The sequence below is a fragment of the Cottoperca gobio genome, chromosome 16, assembly GCF_900634415.1.
Source record: "Cottoperca gobio chromosome 16, fCotGob3.1, whole genome shotgun sequence".
Lineage (NCBI taxonomy): Eukaryota > Metazoa > Chordata > Actinopteri > Perciformes > Bovichtidae > Cottoperca > Cottoperca gobio.
The window spans coordinates 11,698,073-11,723,870 of NC_041370.1; the positions used below are offsets into that span (position 1 = coordinate 11,698,073).

General features: G+C 40.1%; 1 protein-coding gene and 1 long non-coding RNA gene across 2 annotated transcripts; one reads left to right on the plus strand and one right to left on the minus strand.

Moving 5' to 3' along the window:
* Positions 1 to 4,977: 4,977 nt before the first annotated feature.
* Positions 4,978 to 7,816, minus strand: LOC115021864 (uncharacterized). The gene is made up of 3 exons (XR_003833762.1): positions 7,777 to 7,816; positions 5,358 to 5,494; positions 4,978 to 5,011 (listed from the first exon to the last, which is right to left on the minus strand). It is a non-coding gene; the product is annotated as an uncharacterized LOC115021864 (long non-coding RNA).
* On the plus strand, positions 7,136 to 20,906 carry dgat1b (diacylglycerol O-acyltransferase 1b). The gene is made up of 17 exons (XM_029452585.1): positions 7,136 to 7,550; positions 8,334 to 8,421; positions 9,717 to 9,757; positions 10,367 to 10,452; positions 12,466 to 12,518; positions 13,051 to 13,156; positions 16,356 to 16,484; positions 16,834 to 16,902; positions 17,044 to 17,147; positions 17,272 to 17,310; positions 17,424 to 17,465; positions 17,562 to 17,606; positions 18,007 to 18,119; positions 18,459 to 18,524; positions 18,902 to 18,989; positions 19,179 to 19,241; positions 19,660 to 20,906. Exons 1-17 carry the CDS (start codon positions 7,309 to 7,311, stop codon positions 19,807 to 19,809), a joined length of 1,524 nt encoding a protein of 507 aa, XP_029308445.1. The 5' UTR covers positions 7,136 to 7,308; the 3' UTR covers positions 19,810 to 20,906.
* The last annotated feature ends 4,892 nt before the right edge of the window (positions 20,907 to 25,798 follow it).

Consider the following 25,798-nt stretch of genomic DNA (forward strand, 5'->3'; position numbering starts at 1 on the left):
TGGCTACATACATCAGAGCAACTACACACATACTGTACACGTCCTTCTGCATTCATACTCTGTGCCGGCACAGCAGCGTGTGTGTGTGTGTGTGTGTGTGTGTGTGTGTGTGTGTGTGTGTGTGTGTGTGTGTGTGTGTATGTGTGTGTGAAATAATGAGCAGAAGATAAAACATAATTGTATGCTGAAATCTCAGCACTTCAATTTATTCCTCCATTACAGCTCAGCGTTAGACACAGTGCAGAGATAGAGAAGCCTTTGATTATGAAGCTGTTAAAAGATAGAAGACAATGTAAACAACAGCACACCGCCAGACTGTACTTGTACGTTTGCTTTCATCAGAAACAGAATTGATCCCCGATTTGCATACAAAGACATTTGGCTACAAAACGGTTGTAATGTGAAAATGTTTGAGGCGTTTGTTTCAAGACTGCAGTGTTGCAGTTTTTTCTCACAGAGTTTTGCTTTGACAAAGTGTGAGGTTGATAATGTCAGAGGAGCTGCAGAGTCAGAGAAAAGCTGTGATAAAATGCTTCATAACCCCGTGACTAAAGGACACCTCGCCTCTCTTCTCATAACCCTTCAAATCTCCATCTTTCCCCGCCTTTCCCATTTCCAACAGTTTACCCTTGAGCACCCTTTAAAAAAAACTGTATCCTATTTTGAAGTCACAGACCAGAGTGTGCTTGAGATAAAGAGGGAGATATTATCTGTACTTGTACAAAGGTTGAAGTGAAAGCATTGTAGCTTCACTTTTTCAGCATCAGTTTTAAGGGAGAAGGAAACTGCAAAATAATAGGAAATCAGATAATCTGACTTTTAATATGCGTGTCACAAACTAACAAATTAGCTTCCTGTGTAGAATCTTGCAGTGTTAATGGCCGCTGATTTTTCAGTGACAATTATATGTAGTTGACAAGTTCATTGGAGTGTTGTTTGTTCCCTCATAGAGTTGATATGTGACTCTGGGGCAAATCTTCAAAACTGTTTTCAAGTCTTAAATTAATTTTAAGGGTTTCATACATTTAGATTAACCCTATATTCAAAATAAACAGTTTATTTTCACTAAATATAATGATGCTGAAGTTCAATTGTCGAGTTAGGTGTGAGCTAAAGTATATGCACATGACATTGAGTAAAGTTGATTTATTTCCACAAGCTTCCTGAAACTTCCTGAAACCTCAAAAGTATATCTTTATATTTCAAATGTGAGTCTGTTTTTTCATCACCACACACTTGTCACGTTGTGGAAGCTACAGTAGACACGGTTCATTTACCTGCAGCTACCGGTAGCCTTATTTATTGTTTATCATAAATAACCCTAACAAGCCAAATGTAAATAATTAGTTTAGCAATAAACTTGCTGTATATTTACATATGTTTCTTCAGGGACACTCATATTGTGAGATTGTACATAGAATTGAGTCATAGAGTGAATATCAGCAACAGATTAAATTGACAGCAAAAAAAAAAGGAAGATATTATGACATAATGTAACACCCCATTGAGAATTCACAAGTATGAATTATAGGGTGCAAAAAGTGACACTTCTAACGATCAGCATACTGCCATATTCCCAGGGTGTGTGTGTGTGTGTGTGTGTGTGTGTGTGTGTGTGTGTGTGTGTGTGTGTGTGTGTGTGTGCATGAGCCTGTGTGTGACGCCAAATCGAGTTGGAGCATCAAGTGTTTTATGATTTGGGCTTTTATATGGGTGGTTTTTTTCACTTGAAATATAAAAGCAGCTATTATAAATATTTTTATGTTAACAATGTATCACATGACGACTTGTATGTGAAAGTGGTCGCTCGTAGTGACAGAGTTCCCCTTAGCTCTATAGAGATTTGTAGTGTCTGTGAATGTATTTGTGAAGGTTGATCTGAATCAGTTACAGTCACTTTGCTGAAACGTGGTCAAAAGCAACGCCATGCAGCAGCCGTCATGAGCCGATCCTCAATCTTCTCTGTGTGCTGGACTGTTGACATCAAAGAACATCCTCACCAAACATTTTTTCATATATTGTTTTGCATGGACCCCAAGTTCACACAGCATGTAGTTTTGAAGGTCTCTCCACTGAAACCAGATCTGATAAAAAAAATTTTAGCCTGAGAGTCCAAACTCACCTATTTCACGGTAGGGAAAACACTAAGGCTTCAAATGAAAACAGATAAAAATGCTTCTCCATTCATACAAAATAATTTCCATTTTACATCACGCTCAGTGGTGAATGACATTTCCACAGGCCAACTGTTAAACATGGTCCACTAAACACACACACACACACACAGATCAAATGCATGCGTATGAAAACAAACTGTCTTGTCCCTCTCAGCTCTCTGTCTAACTCCCACTTGTGCCCTTTAAAATTCTGAAGCGAGTCAAACTATTTTAGGTGGCATTAAACTATGCCTGCTGCATGCATGTGTACAATGAATGTCACAACAGCAGTAAACTGCTCTGATTGTAACCTTCTATGTGATTTAATTATCTTTGAGTTCAATACTTTGCAAAATCTTTTCATAAAATACGACACTGAATGACAGGGGGGTGTGTGTGTGGGGTTTAGAGCAAACGTGACGTTCGACAGGTTGTGATTCATACACAAACTGACAACTTTGCTAGCATGAGAGATGTGTTGTACTGTAATGAGACTCAGGTGTTTAACGTCACAGCGCACCATGAATGACAGCGATGTTTAACACATAACATACACGTTTTTGCGAGGGACTGGTGCAAAAATAAAAAGGAAGTTGTTGGTAATACCGTACCTCTCAATACTAGGTAAATTAAGTACTTTAAACCATTTACAAAGTGGTAAAATCAGTTATTTGATTATGATATAATTCCTTAATAACTCAACAGCGAAAAACATCTCAGATGACGTGTCTGGGAGAAAAAAACAATTACACTTAAACACTTAAAAAAACTTAAAAAATAGGCACAGAAACATAAACTAAGAAAAACAGGTCTGCTTTTTAAAGACAATAGATGGATGTCCAGAGTGCAGTGGGATTCAGCAAGGAAGGGAACCTGCAGTAAAGAATAGTATTACACTATATCAGAAAACAGGAAGTTACTATGCATTCTGACTATCCAGGGAAGCTTATTCCACTATTAGAAAGCTAAGAGAAGTAAGGGTCTGTGGTTATTTTACTGCAGGAAAGGATGAGCTAAGAGTCCAGCAATACAGCATGCCCCATGGGCCAGAACACCAGAGTGGACCATGATCTGGATGGGATAACTCTGCTAGGAGCTTGGTTGAGTGCTCAGTTTGATACACTCAGCAGATCTATTCCAGGGTCTCTGACAAGAGGAAGTTTGGTATCATTTCTTCCTCCGTCTACCATTTTCCCACTCTGCTCCTTATTCCAGTCATCTAGCAGGAAGTCCATCTCTCTCTCTCTCTCTCTCTCTCTCTCTCTCTCTCTCTCTCTCTCTCTCTCTCTTCTCTCTCTCTCTCTCTCTCTCTCTCTCTCTCTCTCTCTCTCTCTCTCTCTCTCTCTCCTCTCTCTCTCTCTCTCTCCCCTTTCCCTCCCCCAGACACGTGGAGATGAATGGACAGTGTGTGCAGGAGTCCTTGGCTGAACTGTAGAAGTGCTGACGTGGTGCAAAGCCCTCTAACAGCGTGATGACGCCTCTATCTGTCTCTCCATGATGCACTTTCTTCCTTACACGCATATACACACACTCACAGGTGCATGTACAGATAGGTACTTCCCTTACTAATGCGAGGCTCAACACATACACAGAAAAGTGCACACTTGCACGCCTTATATCTGCGGACAGATTTATGTGCTCACACAAATGCAAATGTACATGAACAGACACCGGTGCATGCACAGACACACACATTGGGGTGCATGCACGGCAGAGCACATACCTCTCCATCACCGTCCGTCCATCCAGTGACACCTTTATCACTCCATCCAGTCTCCTATATAATCAGCATCAGTCTCTATTGTCACACTCTTAGCATCACCATCACAAACGCACACATACAAACAGATGCACCCACACACACACAAACACACTCAGGTCAGCTGAGTGATGTTGGAGTGTGTATTTCTCTTCTGCCTGTGTTAAAGTGAGTCATCTATCCTTCCACAGCTTCATTACAACCTGCAAGGGCAAACACTATCTCTCGCTCCCCCTGCCTCTCCAGATGGAGGGAGAGAGATATTCAGTAGATAGAAGGTGAGATCTCCCCCTCTCTCTTTCGCTTTGTATCCCCCCCATCTTGCTCTTTTTCTCTTGTTCCTGCGTCTCTATATTTATCTTCTGTTTCGATACCCATTGCCTTATGTCTTGTGTTTTCAATCACACAGTCTTTCTCTCTTCCTCTCCCACCTAGCCCTGAGCAAGTGCCAGCACGGTTAAGCAGCTTGTGATGTAAACATTTTATCCCACTGAAAGATGCAACATGAATGCAACAGAGCAGATAGATACACAGACAGATGTAGCCAAAAGAATGTGGACAAGATAACTGTTTGTTTGGGCCCTTAGTTCCAATTAACGCCAATCTTAATGCAATGGAATACAATGATGTTTTATTATAGTGTGATCTCATATTTCCATCAGTAGGAGAAGAAAAACTAAAACTTCCGCCTCTGACAAACTGGAGAAATTCCCTCAAGGCGTTACTAAGATATCGTGTTTACGAGAATGGGACGGATGTAAGGGCGGACAACCCAAAAACATAATGCCTCCAACCACGGCTGTCACCAGTTGCCTGGGAAGAGCCCCCAGTTGGCTGTTACTGTATAGCCGAAAATTAATGCCTGTGTTTTTGGAATAAGACGTTCAAAATGTCACATGTGGGTGTAATGTTCAGGTGACCACATAGTATATCAAGATAGACAGATAAATGTAGACACGCAAAGGTAAAAAAAGAGGCATTAAATAGGGAAAAGGTCACGTAAAGGTCATGCTTCTATAGCAGGAGGCAGACGTGAAAAGAGAAATGTGTTTGTGTTCTTACCTGCCTCTTGCAGCTCAGACAGATTTTTGAGGCCCTTACAGAAAGCATGAATAATGCAAAGGTTAAACCTCTTATTCTCAAAATTTTAAATGGCTTCAAAATAACTTCATCTTTGGAGCATTAGCAGACTCGCACGCAACAGAGTGGCTTCCGTGCCGTGCACTATAGAGACGTTCAACTTCGATTCATATCACAACTTTCTGAATTTGCCAATGTCCAGCTGAACCATCTTAACTGGACATTACAAAACAAACCACTTATATTATTGATACTAATTTATTCATGAATGCATTTTCTAATAAGAATACATGTTTTGACTTATCACCAGTGCGTTACACAGACTTCAGGTTTTTCAAATTAGATACAACACAATGGCTCACCGAAAGGTTGTAACAGGATTCAAGTCTTGGACTCCCTCTACTGGCTTGTAGCGCAGGCTGATAGAAAATGCTGTAATATTGCTGCACCATCGTTGCTGAGACATCTCTTCAATGGAATATCATACAGCTCAGCCTCCCTGAGGAAGACCAGTTGTTAGAAAAGACACCAGCCAAACGCTGAAACTCTGGAGGAACGTATGCTCTTTTTGTCCCTTATACTCAAACAACAAACCAGCTTTTAATCATTTACAGTCGGCACAAACAAAAAGACGGAAAAAAAAAGGACAACTTGAGAACGAGCTTAATATATTTTAATGGTTTGGTGAACACAAGGAGTTAAAACAATTAGTCATAAGTTTCCTATTGATCCCTTCCAAGGTCTCTTATCCCAGCAACTGCAGACAGGCTCATTACTCTAAAAGACAACCTTATGGACAGTAAGGACTGATAAAGCTGGATCAATGACACTGATCGGTTCCCACAACAGTATGGATAAGCACAAAGAACTACAATAGAAAGAAAGGGCATTCTTATTAAATGAAAGCTTTCAGTGTTTTGGCTGCTATACACAATGAGTAACTTACAGGCTGTGATGTAATGAGGTTTGCCACAGTCTCTGGGAAGATAGTCCCCGTTTATTGTAGTACTTTGGCCATACAGTCAAAAGAGATCTGCATCTTTTACAAGATTAACAGTCCATATTACACTAGTTGACCACTGTGGCTGTAATGCTCATTTCGCACCACAAAACTATGAATGGATGAAAAGTAAAGACTTTGCTTCTTCTTTTATTTTTAGATCCGTGCCACTAGTGGAATAAAACGTGTAAAGTTTGGTAGGTGTGGAGAGTGGAACCATAGAGTGCATGTGTGGAACCAGAGGAAACACAATGTAGTTTTCTAAATCATAAGAGATTCACTTATTACTGTGGCCATTGTGAGACATCACACTAAGCTCGTCAGGCTCAGCTCCACATTGTCAGTCTTAGCTCAGATTGTATTTGCTTACTCTAAACTGTAGTTAGCTTCTATCAGCTGTTAGAGGTTGAGAGGCTAGCTAACCATAAGAGTCCATTTATAGAACCTACTGTTGTGATATCCATTTACTAAGCTGGCCTGAAACCACCTTTTAATAAAGGCTGTGCCCTCCAATTGAAAGGAGTCTTTACAAGGCATATACACCGTGCCTAAATAATGGAAACTCTCAATGTTTAAGTATTTTTTCCAAAAAGCCAAAGGTAAGTATGCTGAATGATTGTCATCCAATAGCTGTAACGTCCTTCCTTTTTAAAACCATGGAGCAAGTTCTAGCTTCCTCTGTTGACAGGCACTTCGACCCACTTCAGTTTGCTTACAAAAGTTGCAGAGGCACTACTGACCATGTTTAACATCATTGCTAAACATCTTATGCACTCTAAAGGATATGTCAGAGTATTATTTGTGGAGGTTTGTTCAGCTTTTAATTCTTTAAAGACAAGTCTGACTAGTCTTTCTCTGTGGTATGATCGAACAGCTACTAAATGGACCTTGGGTGTTATTGTTTTGTCACCTATTCTATTATATCCTTCTGGCATTCGCCATTCATCAGACGCACAGGGCCTGGTGAGTTGGCATGAAGTCAAAACAATAGTATTTCACTGTTTTTGTGAGAATGTAGACTTACAATAAATGAATCCTTCCTCAAAGCCTTCGTTGAATAAACTCTCAGGGTCTGACTCACCTGTCAGCTACATTGTGCAACCGCCAGACAATGTACGGTGCCTGGCTCCTGTCACTTCATGTTGCGTCATAATTAACCTCCATGACAAGTGTAAGGATATTTGAGCTTTGGGCGGATTGTTTTTGCAGCCCGTTCACTTCCCACTCCTACGCCTACTACGCTAGTAGCAACAGGCATGCTACCATTAGAAGTTAACTTTAAGTAGCTTTATTGTAGCTTTTTCTCTGTCATCATGGGTGACTTGGACTCGACCGGGGTCATCTCTCGCAAGAGAAGGGCGATGTTTGCGGCGGGGAGAGTTGCAAGTCTGCAGCCGATGAACGAGAAGTCTGCCGCGGTGTGTCAGAGCTCGGTGGCCGCTGACTGTAGCAGAGACAGCGGCCAGGGAAAACAAGACCGTCCACTGGAAACAGTCGGCTCGAAATCAAAGAGTGAGAAAAATAAACGCAGGAATGACTTAAGTGAAAGACTGAGGTGAGTTTTAACGATACAAAACTTGTCAAACTTGTCAGGCGCGCGACTGGCGTTACATTATGGAGTTAGCCTAAGTTTGAATGCAGCAGACAGTGAGGGGTTAACGGCTGGTCAGGGTCGTCTGAGGTCGCCTTGAACAAGCCCTGTTGATTTTGTGACTCATTCATTCATACTTTAATTTCACTTTTTAGTGCTGATTTGCAGAGTAACACACTTTAGCACTTACCCTGCATGGCTAACGTTAGACCAGTTGTCTGTCACTGGGGCTGTTTCATTGATTAGGGGCGTATCTAATAAAAGCTTCATGAACATAGTGAATTGTGGGTTAGCTTAATCCCCTGAGGCTTGTTATAAAAAGCAAAGTATACCCTGTGAACTGATTGACTAGATATTTAGTGTACAATAAATCAGTCGGATATACTTTTATTGTGGTGTACCAAAAGAAAATAATAACAGAAGTGAGACATAAATTGAAACACACCTTTGGAAATTAGACCTATTCTATATTTTCTGAGCTGCTGCCACAACTTCTTTATTATTGGGCGTAATGTTAACCTATTGTTTTTGCTGGTATAATCTATCTTCCTATCTTTCTTCTTACTAAAACTACCAGCAAATCTAGAGGTCAGTGTGTAGGTACATGAAGGATAACAGTTTGTTTTCTAAAATTCATCCATTGATGCATATCGATATAATTCTTTAATCAAATAAAAATAAATGTATTTTAAGCTCATGATATTCTTGATTGCTTGACCCATTTATCCATCTAATGTATTTGTGTAGCTGTCATAAGACACAGGAGTCTCTGCTGAGTTCAACCAGTGGTTACAATAACTACAGAGGAATCCTCAACTGGTGTGTGGTCATGCTGGTAAGACAACACTTTGAATACAAACATACATATACATACAACAACAAAGCCATGTGCACACCAGGATAGGGCTGAACAATGAATTTAATTTTTTTATTGAAATCACAATATGGACTGGTGCAAAATCCAAACTGCCGGAGGGTCAATATTTGCTCAAAGCCAATCTGTATTAAGTATTGTGGTATGATCTGAATTAAGAGGCTAGTGTGGATGGAAAGTGTAAAATAATGTCCTGAAATCCCAAAGCAACACTTCCATCTTCCTCTGTGTTTTAGTGCCTTTTTGTGTCACATTTTACACCTTCTTTGTCTCAGATTTTGCACATTACAGGCTCCTTGTTACAAGTTTAGTGATGTTTAGGTTACATTATTCATAATGAGCGATAGTAAGATATCAGTAAAATATCAAATGTACCCTAAATAAGTAGTAGTGTACTGTAATATCCAGTTTGCTTTCACAGAACCTACTATAAAACAGAAGCAAGCACATAATCCACTGTCATGGATTGATACAATCAAATGTAGTTTTATAAAATAAAGAAAGATAAAGAAAGCAAAAGGTTGTGTTTAACATAAAGACTTGTCAACCCTATTCTAAGATGGTTTGAATCAAAGATGTTACAGTGCGGGTAAATTATTCGGGGGGGGGGGGGGGTGTTACAGTAAAATGTATGAAATAATTCAAACACAAATAATTCTGAGTTATTCACGTTTGCTCATTTTTGAGAAATCCCATCAAAACCTTTTTGTTGTCAAATAGGATTTTTTTCTCTCAAAATGATGTGCAAGTGCAGTTAAATGATTTAACGTGATTTAACGTGAACCTTTTGCAGCTGCTCTGTGTTGGGGAGAAGCAGCAGAATAAGACAAGGCTAGCAAAATCCTTCTGTTAATCCAGGCTTTGAACGCAGATCGTTGTGTTCATCGCAGGAGGTTTTTCTTCATTCCCACTGAACTTCTGTCTCATCCCCAGGCATAGAGCCTTTGTACTGGGTAATGAGATATTAGAAAGAGGAAGAGCGAGGAGGAGAGATAAAAAAAAAAGAAGAATGTGGGGAGGAGGAGGAGAAATACTGTATGTAGAGGAGAGGAAAGGGATGAGATATAAGGAGAGGGGAGCAACAGAAGGAGACCGAGGAGGAGAGGGGAGATATGGAAGGATGCATTTATTGGATTAAGAGCGTAGGAATGGCAATATGAACCAATGAAAGAAACATACAGAAACAAAGAGTTATTGTAGAAATACATACAGCAGACAGTCGGATGAACATCTTTAACTCTTGCTTTGTGTTACAGGTGTTGAGTAATGCTCGGCTCTTCTTAGAAAACCTGTTAAGGTGAGTAAATTCAGACTCTTTCCTGTCTTTTCCCCATAGGCTCATTCACAGTATGGCATTCTTAAACAGGAATCCCAGTGATGTTAATGATGACAGATACCAAACAGAAGTCTTTCTGCTTATGTAGAGTACTTCTACTAATCCTGTAATGTGTATTTTAACAATATATGTTTTCTATCACAGACATATTAACAGCCCTCACAGGTGTCATTAATACAATAATAAGTATTGCATTGTGCTGGTTTCAGTGTCCTGGTATTGTGCATGCTAGTTTGCTAAAATAGTGTACTCGGCAATGTAACAGATTAGTCACACCTGAGCTTTTCCTGATATAACAAGTCTGCTAAGTCAAAATATCTACTGTAAAAAAAGTCTTTAAATAAAAACAGTAACTTACTAAGGTCAATCTTAAACAATTCCCTAAACTTCTTCCCCTAAATCCTCCATTTCTCCTGTATAATACAATATGTGTGCAGTTCTTTAACATTTCAATTTTGAAGAAAACTGACCTCATTAATTGTCTTTAACATAATTTTATTTGTTTGTACATTTTAATTTAGATTTGTCTTTTCTTAATTTGCCATTTCTTTTATTTATTTTGTTTGTCAGGTACGGTGTTCTGGTGGACCCTATTCAGGTGGTTTCCTTGTTTCTGAATGATCCCTACAGCTTGCCAGCAGCATGCCTGGTGATTGGTAAGTACACTTTTTATTTGTCACATAGGCACATGCTATATTCAAAGTTTTTCCCATATTTAAAAGTCTGCAGCTTACAGTGTCTAGAGGGACCATCACCTGCCCTATATACTGCACACTGCATGTGCTGCAGAGGGAGGGAGAGAAATGGGGAAGATGAGAGAGGGAGAGAGAGGACAGAGAGAGAGAGAAAGCAAGCAAGCAAGCTGTGGGGGGGCGGGGGCTGCAGGAGAAAAATAGAGGCAAGTTGGAAAAGGGGGAGAATAAAGGAGTGGGGAAGAAAGTGAGGAGAGAGAGAGAGAGAGAGAGAGAGAGAGAGAGAGAGAGACAGAGACAGAGAGAGAGAGAGAGAGTAAATGACCGCTCTGACGATGGTTAAGAGACAGGTGAGAATGGGAGTCTGTTTGCAGTAGCATGGACAGTAAAGTAGCTCATTCCCAGAGGGCATTCTGACTGCAGCACCACACACACACACACACACACACACCTCCCCTACACAAAGTAAATCAGAAGTGTACATTTTATGGTAGTCTACCAGCAAAATAGGCAACATTGGAAAACCAGCCTAGAAGGTTTTACATTTAGGCAGCTCTTCCTGTGAGGGACTACTAGTGTAATGCATCTCACTACCAATACAAGTCTGTTGCTGCCTAAATATCTCCGTAAGCTGCTCCGTGCAGGTGCTTAACGGCACAGTTTGTTTCCAGTTTGATGCACGAGTGGGCTCAATAGATGCTCAACAGGCCTGTTTCCAAAAGTAAAGAACATTAGCAGTAGTGTGCTATGCATTTCCCATGGGTTCTGCTCTTCAGATAGGATATGTTGTTTATGTTTGATGAAGAACTGAAAATAAAATAAACAGTCAAAAATGAATGACATTTTAGAAAATCATAATGTTTTATGTTAAAATAATTGGCAAAATAATGTTGAATATTACAGATAGTTGTTTTTCTGGCTGTATGTAATTGTTCTTTACTTTGTAATCTCATGTAACTATAATGAGCATTTTTGCAGAAACCTGGTGTGCCCACTTTATCTTGCTAACGGCAAATAATGACTTGTGCATGATTAGCTCACTTTATAGACAAATTTGGTTATTGTCACATGAAAAAGAGTTTTGCCTGGAAGGAATGTGTACCCTCTAGTCTCTTCATAGTACCAACTATACTATGATACTATGAGGTAAAAAAAGAAAACAAGCATGTGATTGCACCATTAAACACATTGGTTTGGAATGGCAGTGCTGGTGGATAGTTGCATTGATGACTGATAAAACCCAGAAATCTAAATGTCTGGCATTTAACACAAATGAGTTCACTCTAGATTAGATTGATTGACATGCTAATGCACTGATTAGGGTCTTAAAATGGAACAATCGCTGCAATTATGTTGCCATCAGTGTGTCTCAGCCTGGTGTAGTCAGGGTAATGAGCAGAGCAAGCTACACACCAGTGGTTTCCTTAAGTTTATTCAGCAGTGAGTTACCCTGCATTTTAAACTGACACTGCTACAAGATATATATATAAAAAAAAAAAAGGAAAAATCTACATGCAATTCAGCCCAATTTGCTGCTCCACACAGAATCAGGATTAGTGGCAACAATTAATGCATAATAAAGTGTTGAACATTTTCAGCTCTCAATACTAGCATCTTTTCTCTAAAACCAGGATTGTGTGTGTGTGTGTGTGTGTGTGTGTGTGTGTGTGTGTGTGTGTGTGTGTGTGTGTGTGTGTGTGTGTGTGTGTGTGTGTGTGTGTGTGTGTGTGTGTGTGTGTGTGTGTGTAAAAAAAGGCAAGTGTAGAGCTTAATTCACTTAAATACTCAACTCGAGACCAAACCAGTGCACACATTAGACTAGGAACCCACATATACATTATTGTATAAATAAATTACAAGTTCTATTCATACGTTCATCCTGCAGAGGCCTTTCAGAGGTGGGTCTGAAAGGAAAACATGTAATCTGGACTGTTTAGAGGAACTGACATGAGTCTCTCTGTCATTGTGTTTTGACAGTGTCCAACATTTACGTTCTGGTGGCTCTCTACACTGAAAGGCAGCTGTCAAAGGTGAGTGGAGAAAACCCAGCCTGCACTTAAACATCAGAGCGCTGTGGATTTTAAGTGAACTGTTGAATTCGGAGCCCTTCCACAACTCCCAGGAGGAATTCTTTTTTTTCTAAAACTGTTCTGTAAAACTGGCTGACTAGCTGACCCTCTCCAATTGCATCTGCAAATGGTAAAATGAGAAATTAGTTTCACCAGCTGCATTTAGGGCATATTAAGTTATGCTCTGTCTGTTTGGCATGAATATGGAACATCATGAGCTTTTTAAAACTTTAATAGGCCATCATAACTCAAAATGTGGTTCTATTTTATTCCAGAGATCTGAATACTTACAGTGTTCGTGTATTCTGCTGTATTCTTCTCATTGTTTTCAGAATAAGCTCAACAATAAAGGACTAAAGTTAATAAATCTAACAAAATATAGGCAGTTAGTCGGGTGAAGATGGTTTCAAATAGGACAACTTACTGTTTTAAAGATTTAATGTATAAAAAAAAAGACCTTGTGCTGGTCCTCTTTGTCTCTCTTTCTGCTCAGGGTTCATTCACTGAACTTGTGGGATTTCTGGTCCATTGCATCAACATGGCAATCATGCTAACATTCCCTGCTGCAGTGGTTCTTTTGCTTCCCTCCATGACCTCAGGTAAGATGTTTTTATTAAAATACCATCTCGCCTTGCTTATACCTGCTGTTCATAACAGAAACAAGTAGTTGACTTAGTACCGTGTATCATGCAGCCAAACCATTATCCATTCATTGGTAGTTAACAGTGTTGCCATGTGTATTAAGCAGAAAATAAACTGTAATAAAGATGAAGAGGACATTCACATCCTTGCCCTTCAGAGAAACAGTCGAGCAGTTTGATAGTGCAGTAAAATACATATCTTATGCAGAGCCATAATTGGAGTCGGTTAGTGGTAATGGACCAGTTGGTCATGACTGGATTATTTCCAGCTGGCTCTGAGGAGAAGAGAGAAGAGGAGAGATGCCAAGGTAGGTGTGGTTTGCAGTACAGGGTCATCTAAGGGTCACCTTCTTCTGTCTTCATCAGGCTGCCTGACAGAAAACATGGCCAGCCTCCACAAACCATACAATTCACCCATGATACATTAGCAATACTTTAGCACACCAGTACGCTATACTCCTTGGACATTCCACTTCCAGTTTTTGAAATATGTTGCCTGACGTGCTTTGATTTTATAAAAAGAAATGCCATTCAGTTGCATTCAACAGGACATGTGACTACCACCAGTTATAGCAAATCTATTGCTTCTCTTTTTGAAGTAAAAAGAGGTGTTTTAATGTTCATTTGGTTTAAAAAAAATAATTGTTTTAATTCTTTGCTCTTTCGTTTTGGGTATATTTTCCTCGTCTCTCCTCTCCTAGGCAGATGAAGAAGCGAAGAGGCTGAGAGAAGAGGAGAGAGCGGCTCTCCTCTCTTCTCCTCTCCTCTCCTCTCTCTCTCTTCTTCTTCTCTCCTCTTCTCCTCCTCTCCTCTCCTCTTCTCTCTCCTCTCTCCTCCTCTCCTCTCCTCTCCTCTTCTTCTCTCCTCTTCTCTCCCTCTTCTCCTCTCCTCTTCTCTCCTCTCTCCTCTCTCCTCTCTCCTCTCCTATCCTCTTCTCCTCTCATCTGTTCTCTCACTGGGAGGTAACAGAGTTAGTCCATCTGTCTGTCTGTTCTCCTCTCTGCACTGCTGTTCATACAGGAAGGGCAGGAACAGAGGGCAGGTGGGTGTGTGTGTGTCTGTGTGTGTCTGTGTGTGTGTGTGTGTGGTGCATATGTGCAGATATGGGTGTGTGAAGGGAGCTTTGCATTTACTGGACACTGCTTATGCAAACGGTATTCAGCCATTATACATGAAGCAGAGTGCAAGGATCTGATATCAAGCTTAATTTCAATTGTATTCCATTTCTTTTGAGGAATACTGTAGCGATGAGGGGAAACTGTTCTCTACAGTCATTATTTCATTATTTCCACTGCTTTTGATGTCCTTTAATGTGCAAGTCTGCTGCAAGAATGTTCTGGGTTCTGAATGAAAAGTAGAATAGCTCTGTTTATCTGAGTCTATAGACATTTAGTGAGACAATCTGGGGTGTACATAGTCCGGCATACTTAATATGTTCTAAAGTAGGCGTACATAAACTGTAGCTCTCTGCTTACGCCCCCAGTATTCAGCCAGTGTACAGTTACCAGTGGGCTTAATGTACAATAAGACGTATTCAACTGTTTTGTTTGAAGTTTCCTGTTTTTATCATAACATCCAAAGTTTTGCTGATGAAACATTTGGCGGAGAGCAACGGAAATAATAATCTTTGGACTCTTAAGGAACACAAACACTTTTTTCAGCTTTCTTGAATGAAGTTACTCAAACACGTAGTAATCCTCTGCACAGCAGAATACATCTGTCCGGTGCTGCCGCTCGATTTCTACCTTCACATCTCAGATCCAAACTTGGATAATTAAACATATTGCAAATGTTTGAAAGCAAGGTGTGTCGAATTGGAATCTGGGGGTACATGCATACAGTTCTTAGTTTTAAACGTTTTACCCACATCTTCCTGCAGAAAGTGAAGCATGTTGATTTTAATCTGTGGATCGTTACACTTCCAGACTTTGCCATAGTACAGTTTGCTGACAGAGAAAAACAACAACATGACTACAGTAAACCTTTGCTAAGATCAACCCACGTTAAAGTGAATGTTTGTGAGTTCACAGACAAATTCATCATTTTGCTGGGAAATCGTGAGAGGGTGATGATTTGCTCGTCTGGTATGTTTTTTTTCCGCCCCTCTGTGCTTCTATAATTATAGAAGGATTATAGTAGAAGCCACATAGAGCCAGAGAAACAGATGGTTAATGGATAAGATCTGCTGTGGTTTGATGCCAGGTGTGCTGACCTCCACATTACCCTATTGGCACAACAGGCCACTTTTATTTCTGTGTCTGTGCACATGAATTATTGTGTGGGTAGAAGCTTGTTGGTGTGTGTCCTCCACTCTGTTCAGCATGATCTTTTGCTAACAAGCATATGGTGACAATTGATAAAGGTGTGTGTGTGTGTGTGTGTGTGTGTGTGTGTGTGTGTGTGTGTGTGTGTGTGTGTGTGTGTGTGTGTGTGTGTGTGTGTGTGTGTGTGTGTGAGAGAGAGATTGAGAGAGATGTTTAAAAGTTAAGATTATTAATCAAACATCACATTTCTTTTTATATTGACTCACAAAAAACCGACACAGTTTTACGAGTGCATACACACACACACACACACACACACACACACACACACACACACACACACTGGTAAACATGGTGACTACTGTATAATAATGTCCTTGGCATAGCTCTTATACTTTGAGCAGAGATGATTTATTTTACTAGGCTTATTTTGCTGTTTGTTCAAGATCAAATGATGACCTTTCTTCTCTCATCCCCTTCCTTCCTTTTTCCACTCGTTAAATCCTCCCTTCTGTCTTTGTTGTTCTCTTAATTTCCATTCTGTCCCTGTCTCTCCCTCCATCCTCCATCCTCCATCTCACACTTTTCTGCTCACTTTCTTCTCCTCTTCCTTTCTGCCCCCTCCTCCCTTTATCACAATGTTCTACCCTCTACTGGCCTTCCCTCATCTCTGCTTCTCATCCTCCTACACTTCTAGGCAGTATATTAGTTGGTCACATTAAAGCTTTATCCACATCCCAGTGTTAAATAGAATCTCTCTCTCTCTCTCTCTCTCTCTCTCTCTCTCTCTCTCTCTCTCTCTCTCTCTCTCTCTCTGTCTCTCTCTCTCTCTCTCTCTCTCTCTCTCTCTCTCTCTCTCTCTCTGTCTCTGTCTCTGTCTCTGTCTCTCTCAGTCGGTGGTGCATTCGTAGTTGGCACTCACACCATCCTCTTCCTAAAGCTTTACTCCTATAAGGATGTCAACATGTGGTGCAGAGAGCTGAGCAGTGTCAAAGCCAAGAAACTGACCAGGTCGCAGTCCTGTAAGTGGCATCACACGTGCACATACATATGTGGGCTAAAGAGAGGGATTCTTTGTTAATGTTAAAGTCAGTTTCTGTGTATGTTTTATATTTCTTACCCAAAATGATCCGTCAGCCCTTTGCTCATGCTGTTACAGTGACATCTAACGGCAGGCACTTTGTACTGCAGCTCTTTGACAAAGTGGAAGTTTGACAGTTAAGCGCACAGGAACTTGATTATGTAACAGAACTTGTCTCATGTCAACATCCACACATGATTGTCATATTCTCTTCTCTGCATTTGTATAGAATGATATTTAACATTAAATACAATGTTAACCTGACATTTGTGTAATAATTCTGCCTGCAGGTCCCTCGGCACAACACCTCAATGGAGGCGACCGTAAGGTGTGTTACCCTGGCAACCTCACCATCAGAGGTACTCAAATACATCTTTCTAGTTTTTGTATGAAACTTTCTAAATAACATTTCTATAATGTGCCATTGCTTCTTTTTCATGTTTCATTTCCTCACATATGTTTGACTAACTGTCACATTGACCTCCTCTCCGTCTCCGTAGACATGTACTACTTTGTCTTTGCTCCGACTCTGTGCTACGAGCTCAACTTCCCTCGCTCTCCTACTATTCGCTTGAGTTTCCTGCTGAGGAGACTGTTTGAGATGGTGAGGAAACATCTCATGTCAGCTGTCCAAAAGGACATTTTACACATTAAGTTAAATGCTGAGTTTGTTTGTGATCTCATATTCCCATGTCACTCACTTTGTTGACGTGTGTCTTTGTCACCAGCTGTTCTTCATCCAAATGTTAGTTGGTCTCACTCAACAGGTACGGTCTTATAAAGTAAACCAAAACTGATGTGTGGTCATTACATTACATGATGCCAATATGTTATGGTGCATGTCTGGAACTGGCGTAACACTGCTTCTTTATTTCATCAGTGGATGATTCCCATCATTCAAAGTTCCATGAAGCCACTCGAGGTGAGGAGGACCAAAGGACAGTGAAGCTTATTCTGCAGTAAACAACATGCTCTCGTGTTTGTTTTGTGTTCTAAGCGTCTCTGCTTTCCTCTGTAGGACATGGATCTGTCCCGGATGACTGAGAGACTTCTAAGATTAGCTGTGAGTAAAAACCTAACCTGTGTAAATACTACATGTTGAGACTTCTATTGTTTTCAAGCTTGCTGTGAGTCGATGACCAGCACATTCACTGTTGCAGGTAATAAATACATTATTAGAATCAATATCAACTCAACTTTAACGGTTCATTAGTGTCTTCCCAAATGTTACTGTTGCACATATTGAGGAACACGGGGGTAATGCACTGCTTATTGCATATTGTCAAATATATGTTAGTGATTAACTGGAATGAGAATATACCATATCTCACCATGACTGAGTTTTGCATCAGGCTTTTACTTGTTGTTAGTTTGGACGTCCTCCTTTTTTTTTTTTTTAACGTCTCACTGTCATAACATTTCTTTTTCATTTTAGTCCTTCCATTCATCTAACCCTCCTCCAGGTTCCTAATCACTTGCTGTGGCTCATGTTTTTCTACGGGTTCTTCCACTCGTCTATGAACTTCACCGCTGAGCTGCTGCACTTTGGAGACAGACAGTTCTATAATGACTGGTGGTAAGTGTGTGTGTGTGTGTGTGTGTGTGTGTGTGTGTGTGTGTGTGTGTGTGTGTGTGTGTGTGTGTGTGTGTGTGTCTGAGAGTGTGTGTGTGTCTGAGAGTGTGTGTGTGTGTGTCTGAGAGTGGGTATTTTCTTTATGTATTGGACCGTTTCTGATAGTAGTAAATCAATTTCATCACTCAAATGTACTGCAGAATAATTACTAGTTCTGCTTTTTCTGCATGACAAAAACGATTTTAGACTTTTTTTTTATCTTCATCAATATTGATCCAACTGCCGTGATCCATTGTTTAAACCCTGTAATGCCTCAACACCATTTGCTGACTCTTCCTTCAGGAACTCTGAGACGGTGACATATTTCTGGCAGAACTGGAACATCCCTGTACACAAGTGGTGTCTGCGGTGAGTTATTTGCACACTAACACACTGAGAGGGAGCAATGAAATTTATAGAATTGAACACAGGGGACAGCAGCGGGTTTGATGCAGGGAGACAGACTTAACAAGGCATACTGATGTATTTGGGAAATTGATTCATCTAGCTGTGAAAGAGTAAGTGCTAGTAATAAATACGGCCGCCTGCAGCCAGTTCCATATACACTGACACGGCAGTGAGGTTGTGTTAAACAAGACAAAGCAAATGAAATGCTATTTAAAGCCTATTTACTTTGTATTCCTGTCAGGGAGGGAGAATTACAGCACCTAAGATATTTCAACATTCAGTATTATATAAAACAGATAGTAAATATCCATTTCGACATGTGTTCTTTTGTCTTGTAGCCACTTTTACAAGCCCCTGCTTAGGAGAGGATTTAGTAAAATAGTCAGCCAATCAGCTGTCTTCTTCTTGTCGGCTTTCTTCCATGAGGTAAGAGCTGAGACCAAGACCACTTTCTCTGTTTATTTTGACACTGTAGATTGAATACACGGCACCTTTTATGTCTTCAATGTCTTTTAGAAATCCTCTTTTTCAGGGAGATGTTGTGCAAATCCTCAGATTATATTTTATAGAGCTGTAATACAATGATTTTTATTTCCCTGTCTGTTTGTGTGTCAGTACTTGATGAGTATTCCTCTCAGGATGTTCAGACTTTGGGCCTTCATGGGCATGATGGCACAGGTGAGACCCGGCACACAACTTGGTGGTTAAAGGTTGAATACAATGATTGCAGGTAGACTAGAAGTAGTGTGGCTTTTATGAAATACTTTATTTGTGTAGGCCAATCACACTAAGAGTTTATACTTCATGTGGGACATTTTAAAAGGTGTTTGGCTTCAGTATCATCAATTTAATGTATAACCTCATTAGCATGACAGGGCATATTTGATGTATCATGGGGAATATAGCAGGACAATAAGCAATTTTAAGAGCCTCTTGGTCTTTGCTGACTTTGTTAGTTTGTTATTCATTAGAGCGTGCTGAGTCATAGAGTCAACAGAGGGAAAGATACACACAGCGGATGTGAGACTGTAATTAGTCATTAAAAACCCAATCACTCACCATGTGTATTTAATTTCTATTTTTATTTACTTATCAGATCCCATTAGCCTGGCTTGTTGGTCGCTTCTTGCGCGGTAACTACGGCAACGCAGCAGTATGGATCTCGCTCATCATTGGTCAGCCTTTCGCCGTCCTGATGTACGTCCACGACTTTTACGTCCTGCACTACAGACAGGAGGATGACTGATGTGCACACACACACACACACACACACACACACACTTCACAGGTACATGTCAGGATGATGACATGATCACATCCTGATCATAGCATGTTTACATTAGAGATCTTGAAAAAAGTGGGGAAAGTTTTTTCAAGCTAGGAAAGGTGTGAATAGCTAACAGGGGGACATTTTTAGAAATATGAAGTGGAAAATGTAGAAAATGTTGAATTTTGAAACACTACTGTAAAGTAGGGAGGAAAGCTTCTGTATTAAGTGATCTAATCGTGCAGCTTCACTCAGGTTTGGGCCAATTTGGGTACTATATGTGGTACTGCAGAAAACCTTTCCTTTTGTTTTACCAGAGAGGTTTTGCTCTTCTTCAGCTGTGTGCATGGACAGTGTAATGACTTTGGCTCAATTGTCAATTTAAGTGCCTTTTTGTAAAAGTTGTGATAGACATTTCTGATCTACTGGGTTTTCTTTTTGTGACCCAAAGGAGCTTGTATCTGTCAGGTTTTACTGTGAGATGAAACAATGAATGTATGCTGGTACGATGTGTTTTTTTTATGATGTTTTACATTCTGGGTTATGAAAAGGCCAGCTAACTCTGTCTGTTTTTTTTCTTACCTGAAGTGCCATTACAATATTGCAGCACACATCCAATCGCTGCACCACTGCATTTTTTATGTATTGATTTTGTTTTAGATCAGAAAAGAAACCGAGAGTTTGCAAAATCACTGAATTAGTGTTTTGTTTGTCAGGCTACTAGTTTATGGACTGCTGCCAAGTAATGATGTCTAATGATGCAGCTAAATACAATGTGTGTCTGAAAATGAACATTCAACAAGTTCAATTTAAGTGTGTGTGTGTGTGTGTGTGTGTCTTGTGCCGATGTTTGAATAAAGATTAAAAGAAATGTAAACTCACACCAGGAACAGGCAGCCAGAAGAGAGCAAGCTTTTCATCATTTGGTATACAGCAGCTGATTAATTAATGCAAACATGTATCCAATCACAGTATCAATGAACATACTGTAAATGTTGTTTTCACATGCCAGTTACTGTATATGTGACTGCTATAGGAAGGTAGAAATCTTATCTGGGAATAAAAAGTAAATTCAGTTGAATGTGTTTTGTGGTTCAGCAAACTGTAAACCTTTAGCTGCTACTCAAGAGATCAGTTCAGTCAGTTACAGGTCCGAGGCATCAACCGTAATCTTATCTCACATCAATGATCTGCTGCTGAGCTACTTTTTTTTTGGAGAAGAGTCATCAACAAGTAGAGGAGGGAATCCCTGACCCACATACTGTAAGTGGGTTACAAATGTGTGAGAGGTTTTACCAAAACCCGAAGGAACTGTTTGTTACCGTCAACATGAGACAACTTACTTCAGCGTAAAGCCTTGTTATGTGTTAATACATATTGATTCCATTCCTCCTTAGCTTTTCATTTACTAGTCTATAGTCTATGTTCTTTTGCATATGGAAGCCTCTGAACTGAAGAATACAAAAATAAATACTGTTTCCATCAGTCTCGTAGTTAAATGCAGACTTGTTTCTTCACCTGTACCAGTACACTTACAGGTTCATGTCACAGGAAGAGATGCATTTACACCTGTTTCTAAAATAAGACCAGTAGCAGATCCTATTTGAATCCTTGGCCTGATGACTGCATCAGACAGAACTGTAGAGAAACATGCGACTCACTAGATGCTGTAATATCATAATTCTTCTGCTTTAACTCCATCAACTTTCATCCCTCAAAACTGATGTAGTGTTCTCCTGTGTGTACCTATAACTACATTATCAAATGCAAGAACCTCTTGTAGGAGGGTCTAAAGGAATCCATACCTCAACACCTTCGCTGAAGTCACGCGTTGACTCTTCTCACCGCTCCTTCAATGAACCTTGTGCTCCAGTCGAACCAACAATCTCATTCTTCAAGAAATACCTCACTTCACACTAATCCCACATCGTATGTCTTGTTCTGAGATCACATTTACACTGTCAGTTTTGACATGGTAAATAACATTAACCGTGTGTCTGTGCTGTCTCCACACAGAGTCACTTTTAATTCTCACATTCTCAGTGTCATTAGTTTCAGTCACAGACATTTAACACACCACAAGTTAAATGACTTAAAACGACCATTAGTAAGTGATATTCATAATGATTAGGCTACCTACCAGGCTCAATAATATCAAACTTAAGACAGTGATAAACATCACTTTACCACTTTGCTACATCTCAGCCGGGGGCACAAAAATATGTGTGTGTGTGTGTGTGTGCACGTGCATGCACAATGTGCGTATGTCGATTTGTCATACAAGTGTGAAATGTGAGGACAGCGCTGTGAACCTGTATTTTGTCAGGCTGACAGTGAATTAAACAGCAAGTCTGAGGCATATCACAATGTTTCTGCAGGCGTGTGCATGTGCTTTGTGAGTGTGACATTTAGTTAAACAATCGTCAGTGGGGTTCAGAGTGTAGATGTGACAGGAGACATTGCTTTGTAGAACACAATGTAGAGAATCAGCTCAAAGTAAAAACATACTGCCTTATTCCCAGAATTAAGATTCATTTATTCCAAAAAAGGACATGTTCCACTGTTTCAGCATAGGGTGCGAAGCTAGTCTTGGACATGGGCTCATTTAGGGACACAAGCACATGACCGTTTATTGTCCAGGTTTAGGACCTACTGTCCGATAATGAGATAATGTTAGTGGTTAAAAACCCTAGAAAAAGCATGTTCAGTATCACATTGTAAAACTCATACTAAGTCATTTTCTTCAGGGCTCATTATAGTCTCACTCTGTTGAACATACATACTCTGAAGTGTTGGGTGATGGTTACAAGAGATGTGGTCTGCAGGCAATGTGATTTTCTCCTTGCATCTCAACTAGACGGATGTGGGCAATTATTTGTTCGAGCAATTGATTCCTCACGTCTGTCCTTATAACCGCCACCAGTGCCAAAAAAGTAAGCTTTTGCTGCAGGACAGCCGTAATCCTCCATCCATACCCCCTCTCATTCCTGACAAATAAACCATGAGAGAGAGGACGGGGGTGGAATAAAAAGTGCAGAATCCTCGCCATTTCTCTGTCATCAATTTTCCGACGGTTCCTGACATAAACAAAGCTTTCCAGTTCCCCTGGTTGAACTCTGTCACACATTGATGCACCCCTCTCTGTACTTGCACATGCAAACATATGTCATATAAAGATCAATCTGTAATTTCAGCACCTAAACATACAGACAGACACACTGTCTTTACTGCGTCTTTTCTTTTTTCTTCCACACCTCCCCTTCTCACTTCACCTCTTTCCTTTCCCATCCTGCACATTCTCTTCGTGCTCGTCCTCAGTAACAGGTTGATCCATGGCTCTTCTCCTGACATCCGTTATTCCGGATCTTTCCGAGGAACACTGACAAGATGTGAGTGATGATGATCCTCTGGACAGGAAACCAGGAGACGCAGACCTGTCTCATTCTGCGAGATGGATGGAGCGTAGGTCCAGGGACACATTATAAAGAGATAGACTGAGCATTACATTTCAATACAACCTTTGCTCAGGCGTTTGTGTCTTTATATTTATACATTTAGGTAATACACAAAACAATTATACAGTATGTCCTAAATAGCAGTTTATTAAAGGAGACACACTTCATACAGACCCTCAAGTTTATCCTAATGTTTGTTGTCGTTAACAAATTCTCTATACAGCTATTTACTCTTCATATTTGACCACGAACCACACAATACAAACTTCTTCTTCTACTTCAGTTTAATCCCATATATCACTCTTCATTCATATTCACATTTAATATGTGAAACAAATCCCTTTTTCTTGATAGAAGACACCTCATTTATGTTACTTTACATCAAAAAGGAAGAGATTTATGGATGCATCAACAACACATGCAGTTGTTTTTTGTTTTTTTTACAAATGATTTCTCTTTCTTTCTTCAATATACAAAATATCAATGTTTTGAGGATGCAAGGGTTTTGGTGTTGTATACCCAAATGGGTGTAATTCTAATTTCTGAACATACCATGATGTGAGGAAACATGCAGAACCTCCATCATTTGTGTTTTACAGTAATCCTTTTAGTCTAAGCTTTATACATAACAATATTTGATAATTTGGAAGAAATGACTTTATGGACCCTCACAGTATATGACATATTTAATGTATGAGCTGTGCTTTATATATTGTGTGCCTGAAGATATCTGGTGTGTGCATGTGTACCATGTGTGCGTACTGTACATGGGCATGCATGTGTGTGTCCCGGCAGAATGTAAACACATACTAAGACTTCCTGTCTGAATACCAAACTGAGGGAAGATTTAGTGTGAGAGGGAGGGAAGTAGAAAGACAGAGTCATTGAAAGGAGAGAGAGAGAGAGAGAGAGAGAGAGAGAGAGAGAGAGAGAGAGAGAGAGAGAGAGAGAGAGAAACGAGAGAGAGAGAGAATGACAATGATGCTTACAGGGAGAGAAGAAGAAGGAGAGAAGAAGAAGAAAGACACATTAAAAGGAGTGAGACGTACAACAGTAGAAGAAAGATTTGAGGATGTCTGAGCGATCGATACACTCAGTAACAGCAGACAGGCTGACAAAGTGACAGAAATGAATAGGATGCACAGATCAGAAGGAGTGTGTTGATAACTACAGCAGACTGGCATGACTCGAGCATCTAAAAGGAGAGACGCACCTGACACTCTGAAATGCTGAACTTGCTCCAGACAAAAAAAAGCGACTGACGCAAGTGGATGTTCGGGGATGATACAGGGGTGCAAAGGTCACTGAGAGGTGAAGCATCTTTACTTGGAAACAATCCAGCATCTCTTGGGTGTAAACTGAAGGACCTGAGGACACATCAGCATCACCTGACACAGATCTGACATGTCCCGGAGTTAGTCTGCTTGTTTGATCGGTCAGTCTCTCCTTTTCTATAGAGGTAAGTTGTTTTCAGTGGTGGACAAACTGTGTCTCCATATTTTCACAAGTAAATTCAGTGTACACAATATTAGGTGTATAATTGTTTTACATTAAATAGACTGAATGAGCAAAACACACCATCCATTACAGAAAATTGACACAGTTATCGGAAGCATTAAAGAAGATCATATGTCCATCCCAGAGCATGTTTGTAATATGTTACACAATGACAATACACGGATAGACTCCTGTGAATTTTTAGTTCAAGTACAAGTACAACTATCACTAAAATTAGAGTTACAGCTGCAACAAAAATGTTCCGTTTATCTTGAGGGGATTTCTGTGAAGCTATAATTTGATGCAGGACAGCGTGAGACCCGCATTCCACTATCCCATCCTGTCTGTCTCCCTTTCTATATGTTTCTCTCTTTCACACAATAACACACACACACACACACGCACACGCGCGCACACACTCACACACAAACGGGACTCCCACGCTGCTGGACTTTATTTGGACAGTGTTATTTGTGTTCTGCCCTCAGCTTTCCTCTCAGTATCACTTTACAGTCATCGCATCATCACAGTCTTTGATGTCGGTTGTGGAAGAGCAACAATGGGATAGCAGCAGTGATGCATTAGATTGATATCATTTTTATCTGACTCAAATCAGAGGCCAACAAAAACTTGTATTCCAGTATTCCATCTATTTTGAATTAGTGCCTCTGATGAAAGTTTAGCCGTCCCAGTTGGTATTAGCATTTTATTTGCCTTTTGGTTTTTATCCAAAACTGATTTTGCCAACTGTTGTTTAGGCCAAATTATCAACTTAGTGCATTATACGATGCACAAACTTTAGAGAAGTTACAAAGGAAAGGTTAACTACTGTAGGCTCAAAAGGTTTCTTTCATCCTTCTTTGTGCGACTGCAGGAAAGAAGCGTTGGATAAACAAGAGTCAACAGTCTTGCTAGCAGTTCTGTGAGGCTGTACTTTAGTTTTTATTAATGTTTTCACCATTTACAAACATATCAAATCCACAGATAAACAGGCAAACTAACAAACGTCAAATCTA

Coding starts and splice junctions, on each gene's coding strand:
- dgat1b (XM_029452585.1), top strand. CDS start 7,309: ATGGGTGACTTGGACTCGACCGGGGTCATCTCTCGCAAGAGAAGGGCG. Junction 13,157..16,355: donor GCTTCCCTCCATGACCTCAG/GTAAGATGTTTT, acceptor TGTCTCTCTCAG/TCGGTGGTGCATTCGTAGTT. Junction 17,148..17,271: donor TGAGGAGACTGTTTGAGATG/GTGAGGAAACAT, acceptor CTTTGTCACCAG/CTGTTCTTCATCCAAATGTT.